Raw genomic sequence first — 14,168 nt, 5'->3', positions numbered from 1 at the left:
AAAGACCTGAGGCGCGAGGCTGGGCTTCGGAGCCGTGGGCCTCGGGAGGCTGAGACGGCCGGCTGCTCTGCCTCTGGAAACGTCTGCCTTGCAGGTGGCGGACTGGCCCTCAAAGCTGTGTCTGTCCGTCACCCGGGGGCCTGGCCGCCCCTGCTCAGTCAGCGGCTCCCCACAGAAAAGTCCTGGCGAGGAGTGGCTTTGTTTTGCTTTGTTTGTCTCCACTACCTGCGAAGCTATAATCTAGCCCTGTGGGGCCGCGCCCGCCACCCGGGAGAGGAGGCCTGGCAAGGCGTCGGGAGGCCTGGCCTGGCTGCCAGGCTGCTTCCAGTTCTATTTCTAGCTTCGTGTCCTGTGGTTCAACCCCAGCAAATGCTGAAGGGGATGTTCCTTAAAATGAAAAACAAAAGTCGCGTGTCGTGTTGCCTCTCAGGGTCTGTGACCGACAAGGGGGCGAGGTGCTGTGACGATGCAGCCACGGTGGGTGTGGGCGAGCGCGGCCGGCAGTGCGTCCGCGTGCCTGCTGCTCCCCAGGAAGGGCGAGGGGTCCTGACCTCACTGGCAGGGAGGGTCCGAGCGGTCAGGAGCCTGCAGGGACGCAGTTGGCCATAGTGGAGGTACACCCGGCAACTTTTTTGTTGATCGTTCAGTGAAGTGTTAGTTGCTCAAACGTGTCTGACTCTGCGACCCCGGGGACAGAAGCTGGCCAGGCTCCTCTGTCCATGGGATTCTCCGGGCAAGAATACTGGCATGGGTTGCTGTTCTCTCTCCAGGGGATGTTCCCGACCCAGGGATTGAACCAGGGTCTCCTGCACTGCAGGCAGAGTACCGGTTGTTCAGACCTAGCACGACTGAGTGGTTCTGGAATGAGTGGTTTTCCAGAATGAGAGGAAACACTCCTCCCCACGCTGGTCTGGGACGTGCTGTGGGTGGAGCTCGCTGTGGGCTCTGGACGGGCCAGGAGCTATGCATTGTCCCCTGGCTTCACACTGGCATCCAGCTCTGTGTCCACCAGGAGGACGGGGTCTGCCCTGGAGGCGAGGCCGCATCTGTCTTCAGAGATGAGGCACGGTTTTATGAATGTCCGTTACGTTAAGGCTTCTTGAATAGGCTCTCCCTGGTATTCGCCTAGACTCCTGCGCTGTGAGTTAATGACCCTCCTTGGCGGGCGGCCAGGCTCTGGAGGCAGCGGCAGAAAGTGCATATCGTGGGTGCTGAGCCCTTTGGTGCTGCCTGACGTGACGTGAATCAGCCTGGGCATCTCAGGATTTTAAGAAATTCGCTGAAAATATTTCCACCCCATGTAAATGTAATCCCTTTGAATAGTTAAATAACTCAGATTTGAATACAGTTCAGGTGGGAAATAAGCCCAAATTGGGTGGGAGTGGGGCAGGGGGAGCGGGGAGATGCCCCCCAGGGCGGGCAGGCCCAGGCGGCTGGCAGCAACCTGTGGGCGTTTCGTCCTGCAAGGGAGGTCTTCGTCCCAGGCTCCGGCTGAGCTCAGAACAAAGTTTAGGCACTTAGGAGTTTCGCTTCATAATTTATTTAATTAAGGAAAACTTGTGCATAGGGGGTCTTGTTTGTGTTCTAAAAGCCTCATGCCTTTCTTTTCCTCATTGATCCATGGTTCTCTACAGACCTGGGTTAAACAGTGGCCCTCCTTGGAGCCTCTAGGGGTCTGACCCTTGCTCCAGTCTCCCCTAGGACCACGGGCCGTGGCGGAGTCCTGCGGGCAGGTGGTCGTGGGGCCAGGACTCGCTCTGCTAACTGTAGGATTTTTCTTCGAATTCTTGAAATTACCTTCCTGCCAACAAATGGTAGTTCAGGGGTCGGATCAGCCGTAAGTCCTAAAATAAAGGACAGATTTCCGTCATACTGTTTGGCTGAGCGGGAAGCATGGGATCTGTTCCCTGGACCCCGTCAAGGCCCCGCGGGCTCTGGGAGCTGGAAGTGGCCTGCCAGCCCGTGGCGCCTGGTTTGCGCTCTGTGTGCCCTGCCCGTCAGCCTCCTGCTTGGGCTCCCCTCCTGGAGTTGGCTTCATTCTTTAAAACGAAGTCCCTTCTTCGCTGAGTGCTGCAGTCTGTGTGCTGCACACGGACAAGAGCGCGGTGAGCCACGGTGGCCCCAGAGCCGAGGGGTCTGGTCTGGGCCACGGTCACTCCTCCTGGGGCAGCCAGGCCTGGGGGCCACGCCCACCTGGTAGCCTGCGTGGTGTCCTGGCCACCCGGACAGGGCCGCCTCCAGGACGGACGTCATGGAGGCGCTGGAGCACGTTTGCCTAGCAGCTGCTGCCCCCGGGGAGGGGCCCCCACAGTGCTGGGCCAGGCTGGCCTGTCCTCTGCTTCCGGGCACCGTGTGACCACCATGCTGGCAGAGGGGCCTGTGTGTGGGCGGGGGGCAGGGGCCAGGGTGGGCGACCCCACCCCCTGAGATGGAGCCAGGTGCTGCGCCGGCGGTCGAGAGGACCCGCCTGGGAGGAAGCCGGTCCTCGATGACCTCCGAGGCGCCTTCGTGACTCACCCGTGGTCTGGGGACACACCGAACATGGCACAGCCACGTGTTGAGAAATCCCTGCGTGTTAACAAATTAACACGATTTGTTAATATTCTGCACGTTGATCACGGTCCTCATCACATCTCACTGTCCAGGTGGTACTGCTCGACACTCCAGCCGGTTGGCCGGCCTGCTTTTGATTGGACTGGTTGATGTCTGACTTCCTACCTGAAGCCTCGCCAGCGCTGGGAACAGTTGTTTGTTTTCTGAACGAGCAGCTCTGGTCAGAATGGTCTGGAGAGTTGGGCCACGGTGAAGGGGACCTTCCAAATTGGAGGTCTGTTCACGAGGCTGGGACGTCCACGGGGTGTGCACCTCGCGGTGGCCAGAAGGGGCCCTTGGTCCTGCCTGGTGCGTCTGCTGGACGCCTTTGGGAAGAAGCACAGAGACGTGCTTAGGCTCCCGTAGTAACGAGGATTCTGGCTGACGCCGCTGTCCAGTCAGTTTTGCCCTGAGGGTCAGACCCTCGAAGGGGCCCCGGGGCCTCCTGTGGGAGGGGCCCCTACCTGCTGCCCAGGCCCCTCTGTGTCCAGGGCCTCCGCGGCCCAGGCTGAGGTGGGTGTGTCCACTCCTGTCCTGAGGGCTCCCTGCAGGGTGGGTGGGTCTTCCAGGGCCTCAGCGGCCTGACCTGCAGCCCCCGGGCCAGCTGCTTCTCAGAAGTCTTGACCGTCTCTTCTGGATGTGCCTTTGCAGGGTTGTTAACTTCCTGGAGATTTTTACAAAGGTGGTAATCTGATTCTCACCATGGTTTTTGTGTTGAAGTGTCGGTGAGACTGCGGGTGTTGGTGTGAGGACGTTGAGGGCAGCTTCGCCTGGCAGCCCCAGGAGGGTCCCTCCATCCCCCTCAGGAGCATGGGGCGGGTGGGGGTGGGGACGACAGGGCTGGCAGGGTGGGGTGGGGGGGTGTCTGCAGATCCGCTTACCCACCCCCCCCCCTCCCCCCGCCCCCTGGAGCTTCAATTCCCTCAGCTGCAGTTTCCCGCTCTCGTCCCTCTCAGCCTCGCTCCGGGGCTGTTTAGATTCCAGCAGCGACTCTGAGCATCTGGGCGCCTTCTCCCCGAAAGATAGGCTGCCTGCGAGACCCGGGGGCGGGGCAGGCCTGCGTGCTCTCCCGGCCTGCCCTGTTGAGGGGCAGCTGAGAACAGTGTTTTATGGGACGGTATTTCAGAGTGTAAAAGCCGGAGCTCCTCACTAGCAGGGATGGTAAGGGCCTGGGTTACCAGAGGGTGGTCGCAGGCTCCTTTTGAAATAAGTGAGAATGGAAATAGATCTCCCCCGATTTGGGAAGCTAGACCCGTTGTTGTTGGTAAATCCGTGGTGTTTGAGCCTGCACTTCGAGGCCCCTGAGCTCTAGGGTCTGTCCAGGCAGGTTCAGAAGCCTGGAGGCTGGATGAAGCGTCTCTGGGGCCGGTGTGTTGGGCCGGGGAGGTGGTGTAGGGTTTCCTCAAGTGGCTCCATTATTCAGAGACCTTGGGAGACTCGGCTCCAGGCTGCGGTCATGAGGAACCAGCAGTTATGAACCGTCTGTTCAAATCGGAAATCCAGGCGTGTGGTTTGCTGCTAAAAATGACTAATTACAGTAGTAATGATTTTTTATACATATTTTACTGAGGTTATAATTAAAAAGAGCCAAATTATGGCTGTACATCGATACCCTCTGCTTCTCTTTCTTTTGAAAGGATTCCTGGGCCCCGAGTCTCTGTCAGAGGTTGCGTGAGAGGCCCCGGAGTCTGTGTACTCATCTCAGTGCTTTGTCTCTGGTGATCAGTCTGTTACAACGTCCTTAAACGTCCCGGTCCCAGGGTCTGACACCCTGGGTCTAAACCCTGTCCATCTGTTCATTGAACAAATCAGCACCATTTGGCCTGGAAACAGGAGTGGACCACAGAGCGCACTGGGATGGCTCTGACACCCCCATCCTGAAACCCGTGGTTTCCTCTAGTGGAAGATATGATGGATGATCAACGTTATGTGGGGGAGATAAAGTGGGGGAGGGTGACATGCGTGTCGGGCTGGGGGGTTGGGATTGGGATAGGGTGGTTGGGGGAGGCAGTGTTTGAGTAGAAGCAGAAAAAAGGGGCCCCACGTGCGGCTCTTGAGGAAGGAGTGTGGGCAGACGGAAGCCCCATTGGGCGCGTGACCGAGTGTGAGGCCACGGCTGGAGTGGAGAGAGGAGGGCCAGAGGGGCGGGGGCCCTGAGGGCAAGGCCAGGGCGGGCGAGCAGCGGGGTCATCTCAGTGGCCTACGGGGTCGGGGGTCGGGGGCCCATCTCAGTGGCCTGTGGGGTCGGGGTCGGAGGTGGGGGGCCCCACACCCCCAGTCCAGGCCCTCACCATCTCCCTCTTCCCTCCAGAGCACTACGGCTACGCCGCCCCCGGCCTGGGTGCGGGCCTGCCCCTCTCTGCGGCTCACCCCTCGCTGCCCGCTCCATGCCACGACCTGCAGAGCTCGGCCGCGGGCGTCTCCGCCGTGGGCTATGGCGGGGCAGTGGACAGCGGGCCCTCAGGCTACTTCCTGTCATCCGGCGGCATCCGGCCCAACGGGGCACCGGCCCTGGAGAGCCCGCGCATCGAGATCACCTCCTACCTTGGGCTGCACCACAACAGCAGCCAGTTCCTGCATGAGGTGGACGTGGAGGACGTCCTCCCCAAGCGGTCCCCATCCACGGCCACGCTGAACCTGCCCAGCCTGGAGGCCTACCGTGACCCCTCCTGCCTGAGCCCCGCCAGCAGCCTGTCCTCCCGAAGCTGCAACTCTGAGGCCTCGTCCTACGAGTCCAGCTTCTCGTACCCATACGCGTCTCCGCAGACGTCCCCCTGGCAGTCCCCCTGCGTGTCCCCCAAGACCACAGACCCCGAGGAGGGCTTCGCCCGTGGCCTGGGGGCCTGCGGCCTGCTCGGGTCCCCACGGCACTCGCCCTCCACCTCCCCCCGCACCAGCGTCACCGAGGAGAGCTGGCTGGGGGCCCGCACGTCCAGGCCCTCGTCCCCCTGCAACAAGCGCAAGTACGGGCTCAACGGCCGGCAGCTGTCCTGCTCCCCGCACCCCTCGCCCACGCCGTCCCCGCAGGGCTCGCCGCGGGTCAGCGTCACCGACGACACCTGGCTGGGCAACACCACACAGTACACCAGCTCGGCCATCGTGGCCGCCATCAACGCCCTGAGCACCGACAGCAGCCTGGACCTGGGTGACGGCGTCCCGGTCAAGGCCCGCAAGACCACGCTGGACCACTCGCCCGCGGTGGCGCTCAAGGTGGAGCCGGCGGGCGAGGACCTGGGGACCACGCCGCCCACGCCTGACTTCCAGCCCGAGGAGTTCGCGGCCTTCCAGCACATCCGCAAGGGCGCTTTCTGCGACCAGTACCTGTCGGTGCCGCAGCACCCGTACCCGTGGGCCCGGCCGCGGTCCCCCGCGTCCTACACCAGGTGAGCGGCGCGCGGGCGGGGCTGCAGCCTCCCGGCATCCCTCTGCCTTCTCCAGCCTGCGTCTGTGTCCAATCTCCCTTTCTCAGGACCTGGTCACGTTGGCTGAGGGCCAGAGAGCTCATCTTCACGCGTTCTGTCCTTCTTAGACCGGTGCCCAGACGAGGCTGTGTTCTCCAGCGCTGGGGGGGACCTTCGGGCACATTGTCTGCCGTCTTGGGGCTTACTAACACGTGGGCTGGGTTTTTATTTTGCTCCCTGTAAAGCCAGGCGCAGCTCCTGTCTCTGTTTTCGCCTCCCCTGCTCACACCTAATTGCTGTCACTGCACAGTCGGCGCAGATGGGGCCCTGCTCACAATTCCCCGGAGCAGCCCGCGCGCCCGCACCAGCCGTGCCGGCTTGGGAGCGACTCGGTGCCCCTCCCCAGAGACCGCCGCCTGGCAGGAGCCCCAGCTCCTCCGAGCTGCTAGTTGCATCTTGGGCTGTTGATTTTTCTTTTTAACGGTGTTGGGGCTGCTGCTTCTGCTCCATTGGGTCCCCTCACTCAGCCCGGGGCTTTTATTTTTAACTAAACAGCTTTCCCAGCAGGTGGACCACTAATGACCCCTAGCAGAGTGCTTTCTGCCCCGGGACTCTGGTCAGGTGTCGGCCATGCGCACAGGCCCTCCCTGGAGGCCCGTGCTCTGCCAAGGGCTGTGGCTGCCTCCCAGGAAGAGGCTTCTGCCTGTGGATTCAGTGTTCGAGGCTCGTTGCTGCTCCTGTTTGCTTCTGGAGGCAGGACTGCGTGTTGGCCCCGTGGCTTCCAGCTGTCCTGTCCAGACCTTGAGGAGAGTGAATCAGGGTGTTATTTGTTACAGAGCTTTCTGTGTTCTCTTCAGAACCGTCCTTTTTTCTAAACTAAAGATGTAGATAGAGCTGTAAGTGGACAGTTTAGTTCTTGGTGCCAAACCTTTACAGAAGCTTGTGGCAAAAAAGCAATGTGAGTTTCTAAAGCTGAACGCTTCCTTTCCGCCGGCATGGGTAGCGGTCGAGAGCCAGGGGGCAAGGGGGCCGTGACGGGTCTTGACAGGCTTCAGGGTGCATGCACATAGAGTTCAAAAAGCTGGCGTTTCCAAAGTTACTGTCAAAACAGATGTATCCCGGAACGTGGATTTCATTCATGAATGTGAGAGTTTAAAAAAATACATTTGGAGGCATTTTAAAATGTAAGAATTTTTATTCACTCTCTCTTTATAATTATTATAAAAGTTTTATAATTATATAAAGAAAGAATACATCAAAGCACCCTTCTCCAGTTTAGAACGAGGCTTCAGTGAACTCGCATGGTGACGTTGGCTTGAAGGTCCTAAGGGCTTGCAAGGAGACCATGAGCCCGTATCTCCAGGAGCCGCTAGGACCCAGCCCCACTGACGGGGTGGTTTAAACAGCAGACGTTCCTTCCTCACAGTCTGGGGCTTGGAGCCCACGGGTCAGCCGTTTGGCTCCTTCTGCCGTCATTGGATGCGACCGCTTTGGGGGCTCACCCTAACTTGACGGCCCCTGTAAAGACTGAGCCTGCAGGTGCGGGGGTCTGCTGCCGTCCTGGGGTTAGGACTCCACCCTGGAGCCTCTGTGGGGAGCAGCTCAGCCTGTGACCCCAGGTGGACGGGGCGGCTTTCTCGAGCCCCAGTGCTGGGGTGCCCATGGGAACATGCGTGGTTCTGGGGGTTGTCAGTGATGGAAAGCACCAGGGCTGCCCCATTTCTGCTCAGGGGGCTGCTCCGCGGGCTGAGTGCCCCGCTCTATCTCCCGGTCCAGGCCCCCTCGGGTGGGGTCCCCCAGCCTCCTGTGAGCTCACGCCAACAAGCCCCACACTTCCTCCCGGGCTTGAAGTCAGCTTTTCCCACTGTTTTGGTTCCACATCAAAATGTGTTTCCTGGTCCCTGGCAGTGTTTTCCTTGTGATCCTGTCCACGGGTGCCAGGGGCCAGCTGGAGAAGGGAGAGGTCAGGCCGTTGCCCTGGGGGGTGGTGACCACACTTCCTGCCCTTGGACACTGCCGCACGTGCCTGGGGACCGGTGGAGGGAGGGGGCTGGCATCAGGTGTCAGTGGGTCTCAGGCTGCACGGCTGGGCGCCCGGTGCTGACAGGCTCCGAGGTCTGGGATGGGCAGTTTATCAGGACAGATCCATCGCCACCCCCGTGGGAGCAGGCAGCCCTTCTGGGCACATCCACGACTATCCTGCCAGCGAGAGGAACTTTTTAATGAGACGTGTGCGGCGTGGGTCTCTTCCCGAGGAATGTGGAGTCCATGGGATCACCGCTCGCAGCACACGCGGCCCTCTGTTCTGCGTGGAACCTTCCGACAGTCTCACGGGGTCAAAGATGATTCCCAGTTCCTGCCACAGAAGGGGTTGTGTTTGTGGAATCAACAGAGTTGTTGGACAGAAGTTCGTAGCTTTTAAAGAAGAGTTTTGATAGAGCCTCAGAGAACGGTGCTCTGCTCCTGAAGCTTGAGAGACGCAGAGGAGTCACAAGTGACCCATCTGAAGGCTGTCTGTCCAATGGCTTTAGCCAGGCCACGGGGGGGCCTCTCCAGGGAGGACTCCCCGCGCCTGTCCTTGGATGAGAATAAGCAGGTCCTCCCACGGCGCTGACAGCGACGCTGCCCCTGACCGTGGTAGAGAGGGCAGAGATGGCTGTGGATTGACTCCCGCTGGTGGCTTCAAGGGGCTGTCATTGTCCCGGAGATGCTCAAGCGTAAGCCTGTGTCGGTTCAAGAAAATGTACTGGAACTCCTGCCCTGGCAAGGGTGTCGTCCTTACCCAGGGCCTGCATGCGTTCAGGGAGCTTGTTCTTCCTTTGGAATGGGCTTGTGGAGAGGCCTGACTTCTGACGTCTCAGTGCTGTCTCTGTGCCCGGCAGAATCTCTGGATGTGCCTTCAAGGGGCAGGGTTATGTGAGGAAAGGACTGGAAGGAGCTGGTCTGGGAAGGCAGAGTGTTTTGAGACATGCCGTTTCTGACAGCAGCAGCGTTGAATTAAATCACTGCAGACGAAACTTTGCTTTGTGGTCTGAGCATTACTGACTTATTTCTTTGTTAGCCACGTCCTGAGGCTTGGGGCGTCTTAGTTCCCAGACCAGCCCTGCGCCCCTAGCTGTGGAAGTGCGGAGTCATAACCACTGGGCCCAGGAGAGCCCCCACTGTGGGGTCAACTTTCTGAGGGGTGCGGGCATGTGATGACCCCACTGCTTGTTCTGGGTTCAGCGACCCAAGGGGCTGCGCTTCCCAGTCAATGTGTTTCAGACACAGTTTCTTCTAGGTTTTGGGTACAATTGATGACTTTAATGATATGTGTGACCTTCGTGCTGTGCCCAGGTCTTAGCTCCCAGAAGCCTGATGAAGCTTCAATTGATTGACTGCATCTTTAAGTTATATGAATATTTCAGAGTTTACCCTAATTTGGAAAAAGATTAAATAAAACTGTATGCTGGTAACAAATCTGACCACACATCATACCACTGGAATGACTGCCCTGGCCCCAGCCGTCTGCACTCGGGTAGTTTGCATCGGGCCAGCCCACCCGAGGTCTTGGACACATCGCTTCTGGGTTATTTTCCCTTTTCTGACCTGGCCGAGGAGCTCGTCATCTGGAGGTCACAAAAGGAAGCTCAGCAGGGACACCCCTGGTGGTCTTGTGGTTAAGACTTGGCATGTCCACTGCAGGGGCCGCAGGTTCAATCCCTGGTCCAGGAACTAAGATCCCACGTGAGGCAGGGACAAAAAAAAATTTACACCCTTCCAATAAAAGGAAGCCGCTGACAGTAAGCTTTAGAAAGAAACCAGTGAGTGGAGTGGTCTCCGTACGTCCCCCCCAGTGCTTACAGGACCAGGGCCCAGTGCCCGGGCCACTGTTCAGGCCCCACTGGTAACAGGTAGAGCTGGACTCAGGCCATGAGTGGCAGCCCCCTGGCTGGGCCCTGCTCCCAGGAGTCGTGATGCATTTGCCTGCTAGGTGGGGGGCTCTGGCGGTGTCGAGGGCTGGGATCTCTCTACAAAGTCCATGTCCTGCTTGCAGGGTGTTGGTGGCTGCTCGGGGAGGTGGGAGGCCGGCAGACTGAGGCCTCAGGAGCCCAGAGGCTAACTGTGGCCTCAGCTGTGCAAAGGCGTCTGCAGGTGAACTCGGTGTCCAGAGTCGGGCCTGGGCTGTGATTTCTGCAGATCATGCTTGCTCGCTGCAGGAGTAGATAGTCTCAGAGGCCTAGTGCCCAGCTCCCCATGGAGCAGGCTCTCCTGGCTCCTCAGAGTCCACCGTGGACCCTGGACACAGCGGCCTAAGCGCTGACTTCCGGCGGGAAGGCGTAGCCTTGAGGGTTCAGCTGAGATCTGCAGGTTTGCGGCAGAGGCTTCTCTGCACCTTTCGGTCTTTCCTCGAGATGCAGGTGGAGGATGTGGGCCTGACTGCTCTTTTTTTTTTTCAAAGATTTATTTATTTTGTGTTTTGGCCGTGCTGGGCTTTTGTTCCTGTGCGCGGGCTTTCTCTAGTTGCGGCGAGCGGGGTCTCCTGTCTGGTTGGGCTCTCGGGCTTCTTGTACTGGCTTCTCTCGATGCAGAGCAAGGCTCCAGGCGCACAGGCACAGTAGTTGTGGTGCGCGGGCTTAACTGCTCCATGGCACGTGGGATCTTCTTGGACCAGGGATCGAACCTATGTCTCCTGCGTTGCACAGTGGATTCTGTATCACTGGACCACCAGGGAAGCCCCCGATTGCTTTATTGGATGTTATCCTATGAATGTCTGGTATTATTAGCTGTGAAAAGGAGAACGAGGATCTCAAGGACTTCTGCATTCCTGGAGAGGATCAGTTTGAGTCTTTGTGGCTTTATACACTGATTTTCAAGTCGAGCCTTGAGATCCGTGCTGGTTGATTTTGTGGATAATCCAAGTGCTCAAAGAGTTTTGCTTTTGAGACTGGACAGCTCCCAGCCTGTTCTTGCTCTGACCCAGCTGGCCATGGCATGCGTGTGGGGCTGGGCTGCACTCGGGGGTCTCCAGTCTTGAGTTTCCCAAACTGGTAGGAACCTGACCGGGAGGAAGTGTCCAGTGACAGCAAGCACCAGTGACCACAGAGAAAACAGAACTCTTTCTGTCCAGAGGTTTTCCTCTGAAGAGAGTGCGGGGGACTCGGGGCCTCAGGCACCTGCAGTGCACCTGGGTTAGGCAGCCAGGGAGACACGGGGCCCATCCTGCGGAGGGTGAAACTTAGTCACATTTAAGATGAGGCCCTCTGTGGACATTAACGGGCCTTCGCTGACAACTGTTCCTTGGGTTCATAAGCAAAAATGTATGTGTCGTGATGGGGTTTGCTTTTTGAATAGATGCTTCTAAAATAACCTCCTGGAAGCTGGGGCTTCACACCCAGCCTCGAGCTGGTTTTTGGTGAAGAAAGTAACCGCCCAGAGGCTTTGAGTCCAGGTCGGTTAGCGGGCTGAGTGCAGGCACCCCACCCCGCCACAGGCGCACGGAAGCGCTGGTTAGTGCTGCGCCCTGCCCCAGCGCTTGTCACTCCGGCCACGCCGTTTCCATGGCCCATTGAGGTGATCGGCCCTGCTCAGGCTGTGCGGAGGACGAGCAGGTGGCCTCCGCCCGCCAGCACCCCCTAGGGGCTCAACCTCATCTGAGCCCCCCTCCCACGGGCACAGGGACATGTCGGGGACTCTGGGGACCGAGCTGGCACTCAGGAGGGGTCCGGGCCAGTGTGACCTGGGCAGAGCCTCCTGGGGGAGCTTGGGCCTTAGGACAGGTGGCTGGCCGCAGAATCTCAGGGTCAGGGTGCTCTGTGTGTGGCACCCCGAGGACAGGCAGGGGATACGTGGGTCATTGGCCCCCCTGTACGTTACTGCCCAGCTCTGCCCCTCGCCCCCCATCCACCCACTGATACCCCAGTAAAAGCACTTCTCCAGCCTCCTCCAGGCCGCCAGCCCCCTCGGCCTGTCCTGTCCCTAAGTCCCCTCAGTGCAGAGGAGGCCGTCCCGACAGTCGGGGGTGACAGCTCACAGTGTCCTGAGACCCAGGTGAGAGCTCCTGTCTGAACGGCCCCTGTTGCATCCCTTCCAGGCCCATCAGAAGAGCCCGGCCAGCTCTAGACTCGGGCCTTCCCGTGGTTGACCCCAAGCGCCTCCCTGAGGGCCCCGAGAACCAGTGAGGGTCACCACGGAGAGATCAGCCTTGCCCAGCAGCCCTCCAGGAAGGTGACCTCTCTGTGGGAGCAGCTTTCTTGCCTGGACTCTGCCGGGGGCGGGGGGTGGGTTGGCCTTCGGCGAGGTGTGTGGTCCCGGCCCGGCCTCGGCCCAGAGCGCTCTGGGAGCCCAAAGACTCTGCTTCATTAAATAGCTGGGAACTGAGCCCATGACCTTTTTTAAAATTAAAGGGAAAAAGTCAAATCAAAGCAAGTAAGTCAAGCAGCCCTTCCCTTGGCTGCGACCCTGGGAAAACGCGTTTCTTTCAAGCTTGGGGTGACGGCCTTCCCCTCTAGGTCTGGTCTCCTTCGGGTAGATTTGAACCCTGCCAAGTTCAGAGTTTGTATCTTCAGCTCTTTTAGAAACAGCTGAGTTCTAAAACCTTTGCAGTTTTCTTCTAAGTGATAGGTCCATTATGGGCTTTAGCTCTCAAAAATTCAACACTGAAAGGACTGTACCCAAATCATCTGCTTGGAATAGCAGCTCCCCCCCACCAACCCCAGGTGTCTACAGGAAGGAGAACTTCACAGCACAGGGCTCCCTGAGGCTCGTCCGTGGCTCCTGGCGTGGGGCACGTGGGCAGCCGTTCAGTGGGAGCTGTTCTCAGTCGTGAGTAGACATGGCCTTTGTGGGAGGAGGTTCGGGGGGCCCAGGCTCAGGTGAAGCTGGACGAGGGAATAGTCACCGAGCTCATGGGGTGAGAGCAGGAAGGTGGAAAGGAGGGTGGCTTGGGGGCTTTACAGCTAACAGTGTTCCCTGTGGCATATTTTTTAATGTCAGTAAACCAAAAGGAACTTGAGTGCCTGCTGGTTCCGGCCTGGAAGATCACCGTGGAAACTCGAGGGTGTGTTTCTTAGATTTGCTCTTTCAGTTTGTGTCACAGAAAAACAACCCTGTGCAGCGTCGGAGACTCGTCACGGTGCCCACACCCACCCCTAACAGACGGAGGAACTCGCAGTCCACCTGCCTGCCCCCACCCACGCCCACCTTGCGTGACCTTTCCAGTGATGTTCAGTGTGCGTCTTCCAGAGACGGGGTCAGGTTTAGACACGAATTGTGGCACCAGTCGACATCACACTAGACACTAATGTGTGGTTTAAATAATCCCTTGGTGTCACCCAGCGAGTGTTCAGACCCCCTGACCTGTGGTTTCCCCGAGGCCGTCGGAGTCCGGCTCCACGCCTCCCGGTCTGCTCAGGTACATGAACCATCGTTTCCCCCGCGCTCAGCTGGAGGGGCTTGGCAGGTCCCAGTCCTGGGCCTGGAGTCCCTCGTTGCCTGTAGGCAGATGCGTGTCAGATGTCAGGGGACACTTGGAAGCCCGGACACTTTGGTGGATGTTACCCCTGGGGGTTCAGGTGTTCATGTGTATGTCACCACCTCTGGGGTGCCCGTTAGTGTTGCAAGAAGATGCTACCTCGATTGCCCTTCCCTATGAGGCTTGGCCCAGATTACAGCCAGCAGGCCCCGTGCAGGGGCCAGACCCCCAGGAGGCATCAGGAGCCCCGAGGGTTCGTGCTCTGTGATGGAGGCTGTGGGTCTGTGCCAGGGACATGACCAGCAAGACCAGCCGGGGTCTCACACTGGGTGTGCACCTCTTCGGTGTCTATAGTGGTGGTGGTTTAGTCACTCAATCTTGTCTGACTCTTGTGACCCCATGGATTGTAGCCCGCCAGGCTCCTCTGCCCATGGAATTCTCCAGGCAAGAATACCGGAGTGGGTTGCCATGCCCTTCTCCAGGGGATCTTCCTGATCCAGGGACGGAGCCCAGGTCTCCTGCATCACAGGTAGATTCTTTACCATCTGAGCCACCTGGGAAGCCCTTTTATATCTGTATAAAAAGGCAAAAACATATAAAAGGGATATATCAACAAAATAAAATAGATGTGATACTCTGGCTTTTTTTAAAGAGGATGAGGTGGTTGGATGGCATCACTGATTCAGTGCACGTGAACTTGGGCAAAATCTGGGAGATGGTGA

The 14,168-nt window shown here is 58.7% G+C and overlaps 1 protein-coding gene across 4 annotated transcripts in view; it reads left to right on the top strand.

Moving 5' to 3' along the window:
- The window catches only part of NFATC1 (nuclear factor of activated T cells 1), an 87,011-nt gene that overhangs the window by 8,381 nt on the left and 64,462 nt on the right, over positions 1-14,168 (top strand). For all 4 annotated transcript variants that reach the window (XM_070778621.1, XM_070778622.1, XM_070778623.1 and 1 more), the window contains exon 2: positions 4,904-5,975. In XM_070778621.1, coding sequence (XP_070634722.1) covers positions 4,904-5,975 — 1,072 coding nt within the window. The remainder of the gene's footprint in view (positions 1-4,903; positions 5,976-14,168) is intronic.

The sequence above is a fragment of the Bos indicus genome, chromosome 24 (assembly GCF_029378745.1).
Source record: "Bos indicus isolate NIAB-ARS_2022 breed Sahiwal x Tharparkar chromosome 24, NIAB-ARS_B.indTharparkar_mat_pri_1.0, whole genome shotgun sequence".
NCBI lineage: Eukaryota > Metazoa > Chordata > Mammalia > Artiodactyla > Bovidae > Bos > Bos indicus.
Note: the sequence above shows the minus strand (reverse complement) of the source record. Positions and strands in the feature narration are given on the sequence as shown.